This window comes from Lepisma saccharinum, chromosome 12 (assembly GCF_977018435.1).
Source record: "Lepisma saccharinum chromosome 12, izLepSacc3.1, whole genome shotgun sequence".
Classification (NCBI taxonomy): domain Eukaryota; kingdom Metazoa; phylum Arthropoda; class Insecta; order Zygentoma; family Lepismatidae; genus Lepisma; species Lepisma saccharinum.
The window spans coordinates 53,696,507-53,712,400 of NC_139240.1; the positions used below are offsets into that span (position 1 = coordinate 53,696,507).

Here is a 15,894-nt window from a genome sequence, read left to right on the forward strand (position 1 = left end):
AGTACTGTATAAGAGAAAGACTAGTGATAGAGTTGTGGAACAGTTGAGCGTTTCGGGTAGATCGAGAGGGCAATCTGAAATTGAATACTGGAAGTAGAATTTCGAATCTTAATTTTCCATTTATGATTGATTTTATGTAAACATTTCATGTCTGCCAGATTGCGTCGGGTCTGCAGTAACTGAATGTTCAAAGTTGTCAGGTTTCTGAAGATTCCGCAGAGAAGAAGCAATTTCAAATAAAGATGTTTTCAACTAATCTACTCACCAATACACGTCCGCGGCCCTTCTCCAAAGGGTAAATACGTGAAGTTGGGTCTCTTCCTCTTGTTCTCTTCATTGAATCTTTCGGAATCAAATTTCTGGATAGTAGACAAGGTCATAGTGGAAACCCATGATAGGGATTTGAATAGATACTCCTTAAACTTAAAACATACATTACAGTGCAAATTACGACACTTGAATCTACATTAGTAAGTAAAACAGTTTGAATAAAGCAGTTGCTTTTCGAAACTTGACTCTCGCGCCATCTGTGAGAAAACTCTGAAACCAAGACTGCACGACCTTTGCAGAAGGCCAGGAAAACTCATATGCACATTTGTTTTCAAAGGAGCTGTGTATAAGAACTATACACACTGTCCGCAAGTTGTGTATCAAGTTGATACACATGGCAGTTAAAATGTAGATTAAAACAACACTTAATTCTCAAGAACTATAACAAGTAGAGGCTAGATATAGTCAGATGAGAGAGTTTTGAGTTCACTTTATGGACAGATAGGCTAATCGGGACTGGACCTACAGTTTAAAAAGGGATCTCAACCATTATGTGCATACACAGGGTCTTGAACTCGGATTATAAAGCAACGATGTTACCACTACGTCATCAGCGAGACCCAAATAAGATAAGCGGGTACATTCGTGTGAGTCAACGGTTGATGATATCAAGAGTGTACTTTTGTTCATAGAGGAGAGGCGAATAGCTATGGAAGGAAGGTTTGCCCGTACAGAAGGTAATTTGCGTTATTCTCACTAGGTGGTAGCACTTCATTGCCCAAAATTTCTCTCCAGTAAAAACTCCGGAACATGTTGTTTGATTTGCATCCTCTCAGCTACAGCGCCTTGAATAACGTAGTGTGGAAAACGGCACGGTTCTGCGCTCTCTGGCTGGTTCCACCCGAAAATGATTCGCTAGAGGCGCTGATGTTGGACCCGGTGCTTCGTATTCGTCTGCTTATAATGGAAGTAAATGGAGTTTTCGCTGCATCGTCTGATTCTTTTACATGAAGCATTTCTATGAATGTGATAATTGCTATGATATTTGGTACAGTGGTCTCGAAGATATTAACGAACATTCTAGACAGTCGACCACGTCCTGATATCGTCATACTTTCGTTAATAATACGGGAGAAAGAAATACGCGTGGAATTCTCTTGGCAACTAAATTTTTGTGTATGAATTAGGTTCATTATTATTATCATCATCATCATTTCTTTTAAAGATATACACACTGAAGCATTTGTATTTTTGATATTTACTGTCTCTTTTCTTCCGCTTTAAACTAATCGCGGCGATGATGATAATGATGATTCCATGAAACGACAAGGGGAACCCCACAAAACTTTCTTAGTGCCATCGACATGAGTGTAAGGAAACTTTCAAACCAATGGGACAAGCGACACGACACACTTCCAGACTGTAAAATAGCATTCATTGCACATGAGGGTCCAAACAGCAAACGACACGTTCATATGGCGTATTCTCGTGCTACTTGTTACTTCGGTCGGAAAGCTCCTTAAAGGAAGGGTGCTCAGACCGAAGCGACGCGCTACAGGGGGAGTTCCCAACTAAGTGACAAGCGACATGGTGCCTTCAGTCTATTGGCAAGCGTTCGCTGCTAATTGTGCGAACAACAAATAGGCGACACGACAAACCGCACATTACGACAACAGATCTAGGCGACACGATAAGCCACACGTGTTGCTTTGTCGCTCAAACTGGGCCATTTCCTCAATAGCTTGCAACATGTTGCCGTGGTTTGTTGTTCGCGCATGCGCGATGCAATGAGTGTCTTGCTTTAGGGAGATTGCGCACCAAAGCGACAAGGGGCACGCGACTCTTATCGCTTGAGGATTTAACCAACCGAACGCTTGCCTGTGCTTCCCGTCATGCCGCTACGATGTGAAATGTTGCTCTTGATTGGCTCGTTTCCAAGCAACATGTGTCGCTTCGGTATGAAAGTTGGCTTGGACCGAAGGACCCGTGTCGCTTTGGTGTGAAATCCTCGTATCGTTTGTCGCGTGTCGCTTTGTTGTAAAATCTCCTTGACGAAACGGTGCAGTCAGAGCTTGTGTCCCTACGGTTCGAAAGGCTGCATTGATTACGGACTGCTCGCTTCCAAGCGACACTTGTGGTTTGTCGCCTCGATATGAAATATCTCTCTGGATACTATTTATATTCTAATAACATAGAAAAATAAAACTTTAGTACACAATCCAACACCTGACGTCCGGAATCACTTTGCGATGTTTCTTCTTGTGTTACGCATGCTATTTATTTATTAATTTTATTTTACTTTTCTTTCCAAATTAATGTCATTTCGTGACTGCAAATCACTCCACAAATATAACTGTTTCCATCAATTCACTTACCGCCTTTCTAGACAAACAAATCTACACAAATCAGCACCTGGTTCTATCGCACTGCCATCTATGTTTGTCATCCGTCTGGGGAACTAGTTTCTTGGGTCGTTTTCCACACTACGTTATTCAAGGCGCTGTACTCTCAGCATATCTTAACAAATTATTAGCAGTAAGTAACACCCCCGCAACCCCCGCGGCGCGAAGGGGGGGGGGGCGCACGAGCTTCGGGGACGCAGTAAGAATGAAAAGTTAAGAAAGACCGATAGTTCACAAAAGTTTTCCTTTCGGCGTTAAAATATATTTTCAACGGAACAAATTATATTTTTATGCCCTAAAACTGTAAATATTAATCACTAGAAAAGTAGAAAGTGAATTTCCAGGTTAGAAGAAAGCCTTCATTAGCTGAATAGTTTACGTCATAGATTACGTGGCCGAAGGAAATACGACAGGCAAGGAAATGTGCTGGAAACATTTTCACCCTTCCCCTCCCCTCCCCTACCTACCGCCTGCGTTTTAGCAAGGTTTGATGAAATTGTGCTGTTGGCAAGTTTCTTTAGTTGTTGTTGTAGGGGAATCTGCTACAAATTTCTGGCAGAAATATGAACAAGATCTTGCACCATAGCTACAGAAATTGTTTCATTTCGGAATGCTTAGAAAGTAACTGAAATCATAAGAACAACTCTGCTGAGCATTGAAAGCGATCGTGCTCGAAAACTGAACTTGAAACTAGCACAAGAATTTGCTTCCATCAAAAAGCGCATAGTATTGGAATTTGCATTTACCAATATCGTAATTTTTGTAGTAACAGTGCATTTTCATTTGTAATTGTAGCACTTGTCTTACCGCTTGTCTTTTAAAACCTTTCATACCATTTTTTAAATAGATTCAAATTACATGCATGTATTTTCATATTTGTAAATACCTAATATAAATGCAGAAGTGATTTTTTCTTATGCGTAGGGGCTCACAACTTTAAGCTGCGGGGAGGCGTAGAGCATGTTAGTTAACGCTACTGATTATTAGAGAAGTAAAAAAATTATCTTGATAGAGGAAATTATAAAATATATTCACATATATTTCAAGTAAAATAATGCTCAAATATAAAAAAAAACTAGATTGATTTTTTACAATGTCGCAACGCCAGTATATTTTATGAAGGCAACCAAATGTGATCCTCTTTTCTTCGTAATACACCCTGGACTGCATTATGTGCGCTAACGCGGCTCTGGCGTCTGTACCTACGGCCAGTATAATCCTCTATGAGGCTTGTGTTGCGACTTGTCCATGCGTGTTTGTGATTGCCCTTTCATCAATTTCATCTTTTCATCATTCATCCTTACATACAATCATGCGCCACTCATTTATTTTCACGGTCGTGTATAATTATTGGATAAATTTTGTTTTACAGTGCAAAAATAGTGAAATTAAAACATTCTGACAAATGCATTGATCCTTAATCCTATTCCTCAGGTAAGGACATTATTAAACTACATATCATTAGCATCTTAAGCATTACCTTTCAATGTAATACCAAATAATGCTTCGGCACACAATATTAAATATTTGGCACGCAAATTCATTTGACTTTTGTGTAAAAATACAAAAACATAATGCGTGTTACTTTCACCAGTGATAAGATTCACTTATAAATAAATTGTCTCGTTACTTTGGAACACACCTTATAATTATTTATATACATTTCTCAAGTCTGCAATTACCATACAGAGGTCGTGATCCAGGAATGCCTTTAATTTTTTTTCGCTCTGAAATTATAAACAGCAATCTTGCCCTACAACATGCTGTTATCTGTAGACCTTAACTCAAGGTTATTCAGCGTTTAAATCTTCTCGATAAGTCTTCTTGATAACATTTCCCCAAAATATGACTTGCAATGTAATGTTGTTATGAAACATAATGAAAACAAGTTCATAAAACTGCTGGTAGTTGTAAGACTTTGAAGGCAGAGATTGGAAGCTGAAACGTATTTTTTGCAGTGATATATCAGGCAAGTACTTATACGATATGTAGGTATATTGAAATGTAATATTAGGGATACACATTACGTTTTCCACACACATATGTGGAGCATTCCATTGTTACAGGTGGGACACGCAGACTACAGTTTTGATACTAAGGTAGTTATTCTACTGATAGTTAAGCAACATTTTTCTTACAGTTTCTGTGTAATTAAATATAAAACAAAATACTGTTGATTAAACATAACTACCTTTAGTATACTTTCTCACATTTATAGCTACGAGTGAATAATTTTGTGTTAGGCAGACGAACACTTCCATTATACTTAATAATGCATTAATTTTAATTTCTGTGAATTTTCAAATCATGAAAAAAAAATTTAAGACAAAGATAGAATGTAATTGATCTTTGAATACTCTACTGGAGTTCTTAAAATTTCAGCCCATTTTCATATATCGCATACCCCACCTTCCCACTTAAAATACTGAAGTTGAATCCAAGATGGCCGCCATTTTGGTCACATACCTTATTCGTCCGACCCTGTATCATGTTTGAGTCTGTTTTATTCCTGTTTCACCATTCGTAAATGTTTTAGACGGGTGTTTCCGTACTTATGGACCACCCTCTATATTGTAACGCAATGTTAATACTGCGTGGTGATCGAACTAGGGACCTTTAGATTGTATTGGGTGGTGTAGTTATTCATCTTTCAGATAGTTATCATCACTCGCTTGGCCTAAATGTGATATATGCAAGAGGTTACATTCAAAGGAATGGCAAAATAATTCACATGTAGAATAATTGGATTTCTGCACTCTCCATGACTGAACCGATATGAATTTATCTAGAAAAGGATATCACTTGCCTCACAATTAGATGAAGGTTATTTCCACACTCTCAATTGTCACATGTCTGACCTCCCTGTCAGAATTCACTCTGTTCACGCACCATTGTCCAATAATCGTCCCCTTCCATTTTCTCTCACCATCCGCGATCTTTTCTCTGTCTCGTATCCTCGCCAACTGTCCTCGCTCCTTCTCGATTCCAACGCTCAGTCCATCCGTCTCTCAAGTCAATAACCTAACGTTTGCCTAATTGCTTATTCCGCATTCCTTTCTCTGTTTCCTGCTATGCTAAGAATAACAGAAGACTTGTCCCTTCTACCCAATACCTTGGGAACGATACGATATTGAACTATTGTAGCATTTCGTAACCCCTGTTGTCGCCTGTATGCCTAGTCCCTGATATAAGCAATGGCTACAACGGTGCATCTTAACTGAAAAGAAATATTTGGGAGAGGCTGAACAGCCTTGAGATCCCAAGGCATTACGTAAGTTTTTTTCTGGGTTACCTTTATAATACTAAGCATGAAGTTTTCCCATTGTCGTTTTTGATTCGTGTTGTCTCTTCTCTTGATCGTCAAAGAGGGTTTAATTTCAAAGTCACCCAATGACTTAACAGGCTTGGATGTTATGTAATACTGCACATGCAAACTTCAAATCATTCTGACTTGAATCCTGGCGATGTAGCACAGCCTTGTCAGGGTAAGTGATGTTTAATTTTATTGTTGTAGCAACTGCACTTCTTGTTAATATCTGGACAAGTCTCCTTCTTTTAATTTAAGATATATACCGCGTGAGGCACCTAAAAGTACCACCTGAAATAGCGAAGAAACCAGAAACAGTAGCGATGTGAGGTTTGCGGGAAACAATAATATCAAATGGGGCTCGTAAATCGAAGGTATGAGGTGGGTCGAAAAATATCGACAAATGGAGCATCTGGAGCAAAGTCATATTTTTTTTTTTAATGGAACGATATACAATAACATGCATAATATAAAAGAGCACACGCAGAGAAACACAACGCCGTTGGTCTCATGCATCTACTGCACATAGGAACGAAGATATGGCCATGTGAAAATATGTAAACAAACTAACAAGTGGCCCACTTGACCGTCAGTACCACGGCATGTAAGACTTCTCAGGTGCCTGACAGAACTGCCTTTACGCAGAGCAAGTTTTGATACCAGGTCCACGAGATCGTGTTAGTTCATAGCAAGCAGTCGTAGTGGTAAGAGCGAAGATTATGGTGTTCGCAAACATAGAAAAAGCGGACATGATCCTGATTTATGGGGAATGCCGAAAGAATGCGTCAGAAGCCTACCGTGTGTACGCAGAGAGATATGCGGACAGACGACAGCCATCTCGACGTCTGTTTGGTAAGTTATTTATTAAATTAAGAGACACCGGAAGTGTAACACCACGAGCACGTGTGCGGAACAAGCCAACTACAGGTGAGGCAGGTGCAACAAATGTTCTCGCCGCTGTTGCTGTGAATCCGCACGTTAGCTCCCGTGAAATTGCCAGGGATGCTGGGATGAGTCAGCGAAGTGTATTGCGCATTCTGCACACACACAAGTTTCACCCATATCATATCTCCCTCCATCAGGAACTTCACGGGAATGATTTTGTGGACCGTGTTCGGTTTTGCACATGGTTGTTACGACACGACACACCCGATTTGTCACGTATCCTCTTCACTGACGAGGCAACTCTTACCAATCATGGAAATGTCAACCTAAGGAACATGCACTATTGGTCGGTGACAAATCCACATTGGCTTCGCCAAGTGGAAGACCAGCGCCCATGTAGTGTGAACGTGTGGTGTGGTATAGTGGATGAACATCTCATTGGCCCTTTTTTTATACAAGGGACACTGAATGCTGACCGATACATACAGTTTTTACAACATGAACTGCCTGTACTATTGGAGGACATACCACTTCAGATAAGGAGGGACATGTGGTACCAACATGATGGGTGCCCAGCTCACAGTGCAAGACGCGCTACAGCATGTGTGGAAAATACATTTCCAAATCGTTGGATTGGACGTGGAGGGCCTGTCAAATGGCCGGCTCATTCCCCAGATTTGACACCGTTAGACTTTTTCCTGTGGGGAAAGCTGAAGGACATTGTCTACCGGGATGTGCCAACAACTCCAGAGGATATGCAACACCGCATTACTGCGGCCTGTAGGGACATTCCCTACGAGATGCTACATTCTGTGCAACGATCTTTGCGTGGGCGCCACGTTGCCTGTATCGCAGCTGACGGCCACCACTTTCAACACACACTTTGACAGGTTTTCGCTTCTTACGCAGTGGTTCTTCGACATACTGTCATGGTCATTTTCATTATGCTGTAACACTGTCAAATACATGGTGCTGACGATGTCTACTGTATTTTTTCTTCCTTTAACACGTTCTGTCTTCATCTTGTCCAATGGCTTCCGACATCTCATACTTGTACATGCCGTGGTACTGACGGTCAAGTGGGCCAAGTTTGTTTACATATTTTCACATGGCCATATCTTCGTTCCTATGTGCAGTAGATGCATGAGACCAACGGCGTTGTGTTTCTCTGCGTGTGCTCTTTTATATTATGCATGTTATTGTATATCGTTCCATTAAAAAAAATATGACTTTACTCCAGATGCTCCATTTGTCGATATTTTTCGACCCACCCCATACCTCCGATTTACGAGCCCCATTTGATATTATTGTTTCCCGCAAACCTCACATCGCTACTGTTTCTGGTTTCTTCGCTATTTCAGGTGGTACTTGTAGGTGCCTCACGCGGTATATATTGATGCGTTCACTGGTTTCAATTGCTAAAACTACGGAGATTATTACTGTGAACGCTTTAGGGGTCAGATGGTAGAGCTAGGTTACGTTTATGGTCCCCATACAATCTCACTGACAGGCTTCTGAAAGAGAGTGGAATGATTTCAAGGGATGTTTTTTTTATTTGATTTAGTTTATTTTACTTCGCGTTTTGTGTCTCTTGGCTAATTTGCGAAGATGGGGATGAGTGATGAAATGATGAAATTGATGAATGGACATTCACAAACAACCAAGCCCGACTGGGATTCGAACCCGGGACCCTTGGCGTCGCAGCGCGATGTGCTAACCACTCGGCCATAGGGTCGGGCGATTTCAAGGGATGTAGACGACGTACATCTTACCTCTCGGCCAAGCGGTTGAGTATGGACGTCAGGCGACAGAGCACGGAGTCCTGAGTTCGACGGCGCACGGTCTTCTTGCCCGTGGCTGGCGACGAAGCACACGCTGGTCTTGGAGTATCGGCCCTAGAAAAGGCGCCGGGACGGTGGTCTGACCGACGGCTACAATTTGTAGCGTGGTGCTGAAGATAGTCAATTCGCGAATGTACTGCGGTTGCCTTAGGCGAAAGCTTCGTCTCGGTTTCCCGAACCGGGCTGAGACCTGGAAGGTGTCGAGGTCTTTGCCTGGTAGCTGGTATTCTTCTGGAGGTCCTTGAATTCTGAGACTTGTCTGAGCCACGAATTCTGGTGCTTAGCTCTTTTGAGCTGCTGGCAAATACTTCCTAGCTGCTTGGACAGCACTTCCGTATTTGCCAGCCGATGGCGGGCTTGAACCCGGTAGTATCGAAGAATGCCGTGTCTCCTGACGTCATGTGTTTCCGCTATTTGTGGCATGTTACCTTGTGTTTGTAAATTGTCGCTTGACCGAGCACTGATGTCTGGCGAGAGATTTTACCTTTTTTACAGAGTCTCCCTTCCCTTGAATCGTTCCACAATATATATATATATATATATATATATATATATATATATATATATATATATATATATATATATTCATTCGCTCGGCCATACAATGTGTTTTGCAAAAACGCAAATGAGAAATGTGTTGACACACTCACCGTGTACTATTTCAGAAAGAATCATACCCCTATTTCAGGCGCTCCCAGGTATAGAACTCAGTATGGAACCTTATGGGCTTTTACCTTTGAGATCACCACCCCCAAATAAAAGTGTTCTTGTCAGAAAGAAAAGTCGTCAACGTTTGAAGAGAAAATAATAAATACAGAGAGTCCCAAAGTAGTGTTTACACTCTTTGAACGTTAATAATATTGGTAAGACTAGTAATATCAAGTATTAACATTTTTTGGGTGTCACATACCTTAAAGTTATAGACGTTCATTGGTAGCAATACTTTGTGAGCAGGCACGTATTTAGAAATTTATTTCGGGGGGGGGGGGGTCTGAACAAAGTGTCTCAGAAATAATAATAATAAATAATAATATAAACGTTCAAATTAAAATAATTATATTATAATTATATTAAATTGAAATAATAGTAATTAATAGATATTAAATAAAGATTGTATTGCTATTATTACATTAAAAGGTAAAAGAACTGTGTAAGAATAGAGATATAAAAGAATGTATTCATTATCTAGCGTACGTGTAGTTAGGATCGCTAAAATTTGTATGAAAGCAACTGCGCTGGCAAGGAAATCAGTGCCAAATAGATAAGTAATTAATATTTGAGGCGTTGCGGATACGAAGGGCGAACTCAACAAACGTGCATTGTGAGGGAAATACGTTTGAAGTTGTCAAGCACAATGCGAACTCTACAAAAATAAAACTTTGGAAATCACGCATGAAACATTCCGATGTATTGTGTCTGACAACTTGAAACCATTCCCCTGACAATGTACGGTTGTTGAGTTCGCCCTTCGTATCTTCAACGCCTCATTTATTAAATAACAAGAAAGAATCCAGTTGACGAAAATTAAATTTTCAGATTAATACTACGGTATATTTGGTACTGTCATTCAAAGGTCGGCGGATATAAATAACTCTCGATTATACAGCAAATGCTAAACAAGTAATTATATTATCGTTGTTTACTGTTAGTACTTGCTAAGTCTTTCGGGGGGGGGGGGGGTCCGGAACCTAGGTCTTCGCCCCTAAATATGTCCTTGTAGTGCGGTAGGATACTTTAGCGTCAAGCGTCTCCCAATAAAATACTTTTGTTGTTGTTATGAAACAAAAGATACATTGTACTACGTTAGTTTTTGTTTAGACACACACACACAGATCAAATTAATGTTAAATAAAATAATTATAAAAAACTAAATATTTATTGCCTTCAAATAAATTAAAGCAAATAACCTTCGATTACTCAACAAATGTTAAACGCATTTAATTTTTGTACTTGGTAAGTTAATAGTTATTAACATTCAAAGCGTGTAAACACTATTTTGGGACACTTTGTATGTAGTAACTATAGAGAATGTAAAGTTAGAAAGTTCTACCCTTTCTTTTACGTACAATCCAGATCATCTTCCGAAACATGTTCCTTTCCTCTGTTTTCCGCGATTTAATTTAATCTCAAACCACTCGCTACAAACACGTGTTGGGAAGAAGAACGGAGCGGGAATCTAAAGGTTAGTTAATAGCCTTCCTTGAGTTTCAATTGTTTTTTTGTTTTTTTTGTCTTCGTGATCTTTCTTATTATTTTTAGTGGTTCTTGAAGCTGTGACGAAGCAATGCTTTTTCTTGTCTAGTGAGAATTTAGTAGTATTCTATCACCAGGCCCGTAGCCAGGATTTTATTTCGGGGGGAAGGGGCTCACCCCTAATCGAACAGGACAGGCGTCGCCAGAAATATTTGAAAATGGGACGCCCGCTGATAAAACTTGATTAGTAGAAATAATAATGCCAATAATAATTATTACCATTGTTATAATTGTTATTTTACAATAATAACTATTATAAGTTATTAAAAATAAACAAATTTTAATCCAAATTTGTTATTATTATTATATAAATGGAAAGGAGAGACTGCTACTCGATCCACCGTATGAGTGAATAACACAACTATTGTCAATTATTTTTCTTACATTTTGTACAGTTAGTGTACTGAAATTCATAGTTATAGTATTTTGTTTTTAACTTTTACACATTTCGTTCAAGAAAGGCCTTAAAATTTTAAATTGTGTGACCTCACAAAGAAAACTATAATTTGTTGAAACTGTGGATCCATTTATTCTTTGTATTAAATAGTAGAATAGCATAATAGTTCCTCTTTTATACACTAATATTTTTTGTTCAAATGTTTAATCCTGCTAAGGAAGTAAAATTAATTACCAATATACACTATTTAAATGAGATATTTGTAGGATTTTTTGGGGGGCATCAGCCCCTTAGCCTTCCCATGGCTACGTGCCTGTCTAGCACGCCCCCCTAATTGCCGCCACAGCCTCCACTTACAACAAGTCCATCATAGTTACAAGGATTAGGGAATGGAACAAACTACCTGCACCATTGACTATCATTATTTGTCCTCATAATTATAAGAAAAAACTAAAGAACTTACTGTTGTCCCAACAACTATATTAGCCTACACCAATCTTAATAATTGCACCTGTACTTACATATCATATAACGCATGCCTATCACATCTACAATACACTACTAATGACTTATTACATATCTTTACTACACGGTATACATAATTATCAATTCAATGTAGGTATTATTCTTTCATTGTATCACACGAGTCAAATGAAAATATTAAGAGTCCAATACATATTGTAGGGCAGACTGTGCGCAGCTCAAATGTACATGAGTTATCAACTGTTATTTACAAAACGACCTAAAGGCTGCAACACTGATCAAGTGAGCTTCAAAACATCATTTTTTGAAAAAAACTCAATATGCTAACCTAGGCAGAAATTTATTTTATTTTAAAACATAAATTAAACGTTACGTTTCAACCTTCTAGCAAGGTCTTCTTCAGACTCTGTATCAGTTATAGTTGGACATGTTTTTTTGCTATTTTAAAGATGGGGCCTCCTCTACACACTTTTACCAGTGAGGATGAGTGGTTTCTAGCCATCTGTCAGCCTGAAACTTACAAACATATCTCGGCAAATGAATTTAATATCTCTGTGCACACTTATCACGCCAGCAAGTTTGCTAATGTAGGATAAAGTTCGAGAATGGCCTCAGTTCGCAGGCAGATGTGTGGAAAGGCCTTCGCAGAGGATCATAAGTGAATGCACGTGGACCCCAAAGACTTATTCCTCTTAAGGTGTACAGGCACTAACTCAAAGTTAAAAATATATGTAGATCAGCAATAGGTCTGTGCAGGAAACTTGACTCTCCATTGTATAATATTTGTATTATCTTTATTATAATATCATGATCATTATGTTTATTTTCTTTCTTTGTTTTTATTAATTCATTGTAACTTTGACAAAGGTTGGTTGCAAGAACAGCTCATGAAGTCTGCTTAAAGACCCATATTCTATTTTATTCTCTGTAGGACAACCGGAAGTAGAACAATGGCCATCATTACAGGAAGCTGGCTTCTAGATGCTTTGTCAATATTCTTTGGAATTCTGGGAGTCTTGTACCTGTACCTGGTCAACAATTACAAGTACTGGGAGAAAAGAGGAGTGAAGCAACTTAAGCCAACTTTCTTGTTGGGGAATCTTTCTGACAACTTCCTCCAAAAGAAGCAGACGTCCGAACTATTTCAAGATTTCTACAATGAGGCAAAGGGTGAGAAGTACATAGGGATCTACGAGATGTGGAGGCCGAGTCTTCTGGTCAGGGATATTGACCTGATAAAGCATGTCCTCGTCAAAGACTTCAACCACTTTCAAGATCGCAATTTCACCGTACACGAGGACGTTGACCCTTTGGACGCTAAGAACTTGGTAACCATTACAGGCGAGAAGTGGAGGAACATGAGGACGAAGCTGACACCTATGTTCACGTCCGGAAAGATGAAAAAGATGTTTCCTCTCATGATGGAGTGTGCTGAGGAACTGAAGAACTATTTGGTTCCTCTGGCAAAGAAGGAGGAAGTTGTTGACGTGAAAGATACCATGGCAAAATTCACAACTGACGTCATTTCCTCCTGTGCTTTCGGCGTGAGGTGCAACTGCCTTCAAGATCCAAACGCTGAATTCAGAAAGGTCGGTAAAGAGTTGACAGACAATCCAAGCTTCTACAAGGCCTTTGAGCTGTTTATAATCCTTTTCTTTCCTGGATTCAACAAGTACTTCAGGGCCAGATTTGTATCTGAGGAGAACACCCACTTCTTCAGGAATCTTGTAAGGGACTCCATGGAATATCGGGAAAAGAATAAAGTGTCCAGGAATGACCTGATAGATTTTCTGATTCAGTTGAAAAACAAGGGGTATGTGGAGGATGACGACCTGAGCCCAAAGAAACATGTGATGAACGGTGGTGCAAAACAAGGTAAGAATTATATCATATGACATATACATGTTTCAAGTAGTTGAGATAGGCAGAAAGAGTGTGTACATATGCATTGTTTCTTCAGTAAGAATTGCATGGTGAAAAGGTATATCTTTTTCATTACTGAAACGTCATCCCAATCAGAACTCTATTAGAGTAGTTTCAAAGATTTTCAAATTCCACTTAACAGCTCAGAAAAACAATTATGTCTTAAGACTCATTCACTAAAGACAATTGCATTCATATTTATGCAAGTAAGAATGCAGAATTGGAACACCATGAGCTTGCATTGCAATAAAATGTTATACATATTCATGTATTTATTTGATTTTTCTGAATGTACAGTCACAGACAATAAAAATGGGATTCCTAGATCCTGAAATGCTTGCTTCTTTAGAAGGCGTTATGTATGTTGCCTAACTCTACAGTAATAAGTGTATTTTAATAGCAAATTTTCAATGGCAAGTCCTATTACCGCCATAGAGATATGTATTATTTTATTGCCTGTGACTGTACGTCACGCTTCTTCAACCTTGAGTTAATCGTGACGGTGGTGGTGATTGGATAAAATTGGGTAAGGAACACTCACAATGAAACATCCAATCAAGCAATAAACCTTCCATATGGTGTCTGTTGGTTGGTTGGTTGGTTTATTTGATGTATTTAGTCCACTTTATGCACAGTATGACTAATCGGGACTGGACCTACAGTTTAAAGTGGGATCCGAACCACTATGTTCCTCCACCGGGTATCAAACCCGGGACCCCTTGATTACACAGCGATAACGCTACCACTGCGCCATCGGGGAGGCCCATATATAGTGTCTGTTGTAATGAGATGTTTGAAATAGTGAATATGATTAATTTGGGCTGTTGTGTACAATAATCACAGACATTCCCTAATAGATTGATATTAATTAGAGTTTGATTGTTCCGAATTGAATCTAGTAAGGAGATAAATAGTACAATAGTATTAGCTATTAGCACTTAATCTCGTCAACAATGTTTTGAAGCAATTAGCAATTTTTATATTATAAAAGCCATTTTTAACATTACTGTAATGGAAAACTATTTAGAATGTATTGTGGTCCACAAAATAGCTGAAACATGTTTCCATATATGTACCTAACTTTAGCCGAAGACCATTGAAAGTAAAGCTCCTTATCAAAACAGGCATTTTTTATATTTTGAATTTTGCAGAATTCTCACATGATGACCTTACTGCGCAGGCGTTCGTGTTTTTCATTGGCGGGTTTGAAACTTCTGCAAACACAATGACGTTTGCCCTGTACGAACTGTCCTTGAACCCGGAAGTAAAGACCAAACTACAGGAAGAGATTGACTCGAATCTTCAGAAACATGGCGGAATGACATATGAAGGTATCCACGAAATGGTGTATCTCGATAAAGTCATAAAAGGTATGTATTCAGCAGTGGGTGTCTCATTTTAATTAAAGGTAAACACGGTAGATGGTAGCATCACTAAACTGTATTTGAAATCCGGAATTTTGGAATTACGAAAAACTATAACACTTTAGAAATAACACAGGTGTTAGACAAAATTAGTATCAGTTGGCTTATAAACAAAACATTTGATTATTGCAAGACGATTGTTAGAATTGGGACATTTCTATCTTTATTGACACAATTGTTCTAGGAAAAATCATGTGTTTGTCGCCTGTTTAAACATGTTTAAATAATTTCTTTGTCATTCCAAACCAAGTAATGGATTTTTTCTAAGGTAAAGAATTGACTAAAGTAAACGCCACGAAAACTGTCCAGTCAAGGTCGAAGCGTCCCCTTGACTCCTCTACACCCCTGGCCCTCCAGGGTTGCCACACTTCTTCTAAGCTGCTAGGTCGACACTTCGCGCTTTGTACGTATGCGGTCGATTGCGTGTTCGATGGTGTATTGTGTACGGATTATTTAATTTTGCATTCATTATGAATGACATTGAGGAGCAACGTCCTACGTGCGGTATAATAGCAGGTGGAATTGATGGTACTGTACTTACCTGGCGCAAAGTAAGGTATCCTTCGAAACGTTTACAACTTTTTCAGAAATCTTGCATATAACGAAGAAGCAAAGAAGAACATGAACTTTTCACAAGTACAAAAACTGACGGCGGAAGCGTGTGGGGTTTCTGAAAAGTCTGTAGAACATATCGGCAGTACTTTAACTT

At 39.2% G+C, this 15,894-nt stretch overlaps 1 protein-coding gene across 3 annotated transcripts in view; it reads left to right on the forward strand.

Moving 5' to 3' along the window:
- The first annotated feature begins 4,534 nt into the window (after nt 1-4,534).
- LOC145996088 (cytochrome P450 6k1-like) overlaps nt 4,535-15,894 on the forward strand; it is a 30,056-nt gene continuing 18,696 nt past the window's right edge. Inside the window, exons 1-3 of one of the 3 annotated variants that reach the window (XM_083132339.1) lie at nt 4,535-4,641; nt 12,770-13,713; nt 14,913-15,131. In XM_083132339.1, coding sequence (XP_082988465.1) covers nt 12,789-13,713; nt 14,913-15,131 — 1,144 coding nt within the window. In that variant the 5' untranslated portion in view covers nt 4,535-4,641; nt 12,770-12,788. Of the gene's footprint in view, nt 4,642-4,692; nt 4,772-12,742; nt 13,714-14,912; nt 15,132-15,894 lie in introns of those variants that run through there. The other 2 variants (XM_083132340.1, XM_083132341.1) reach the window with 2 other exon arrangements.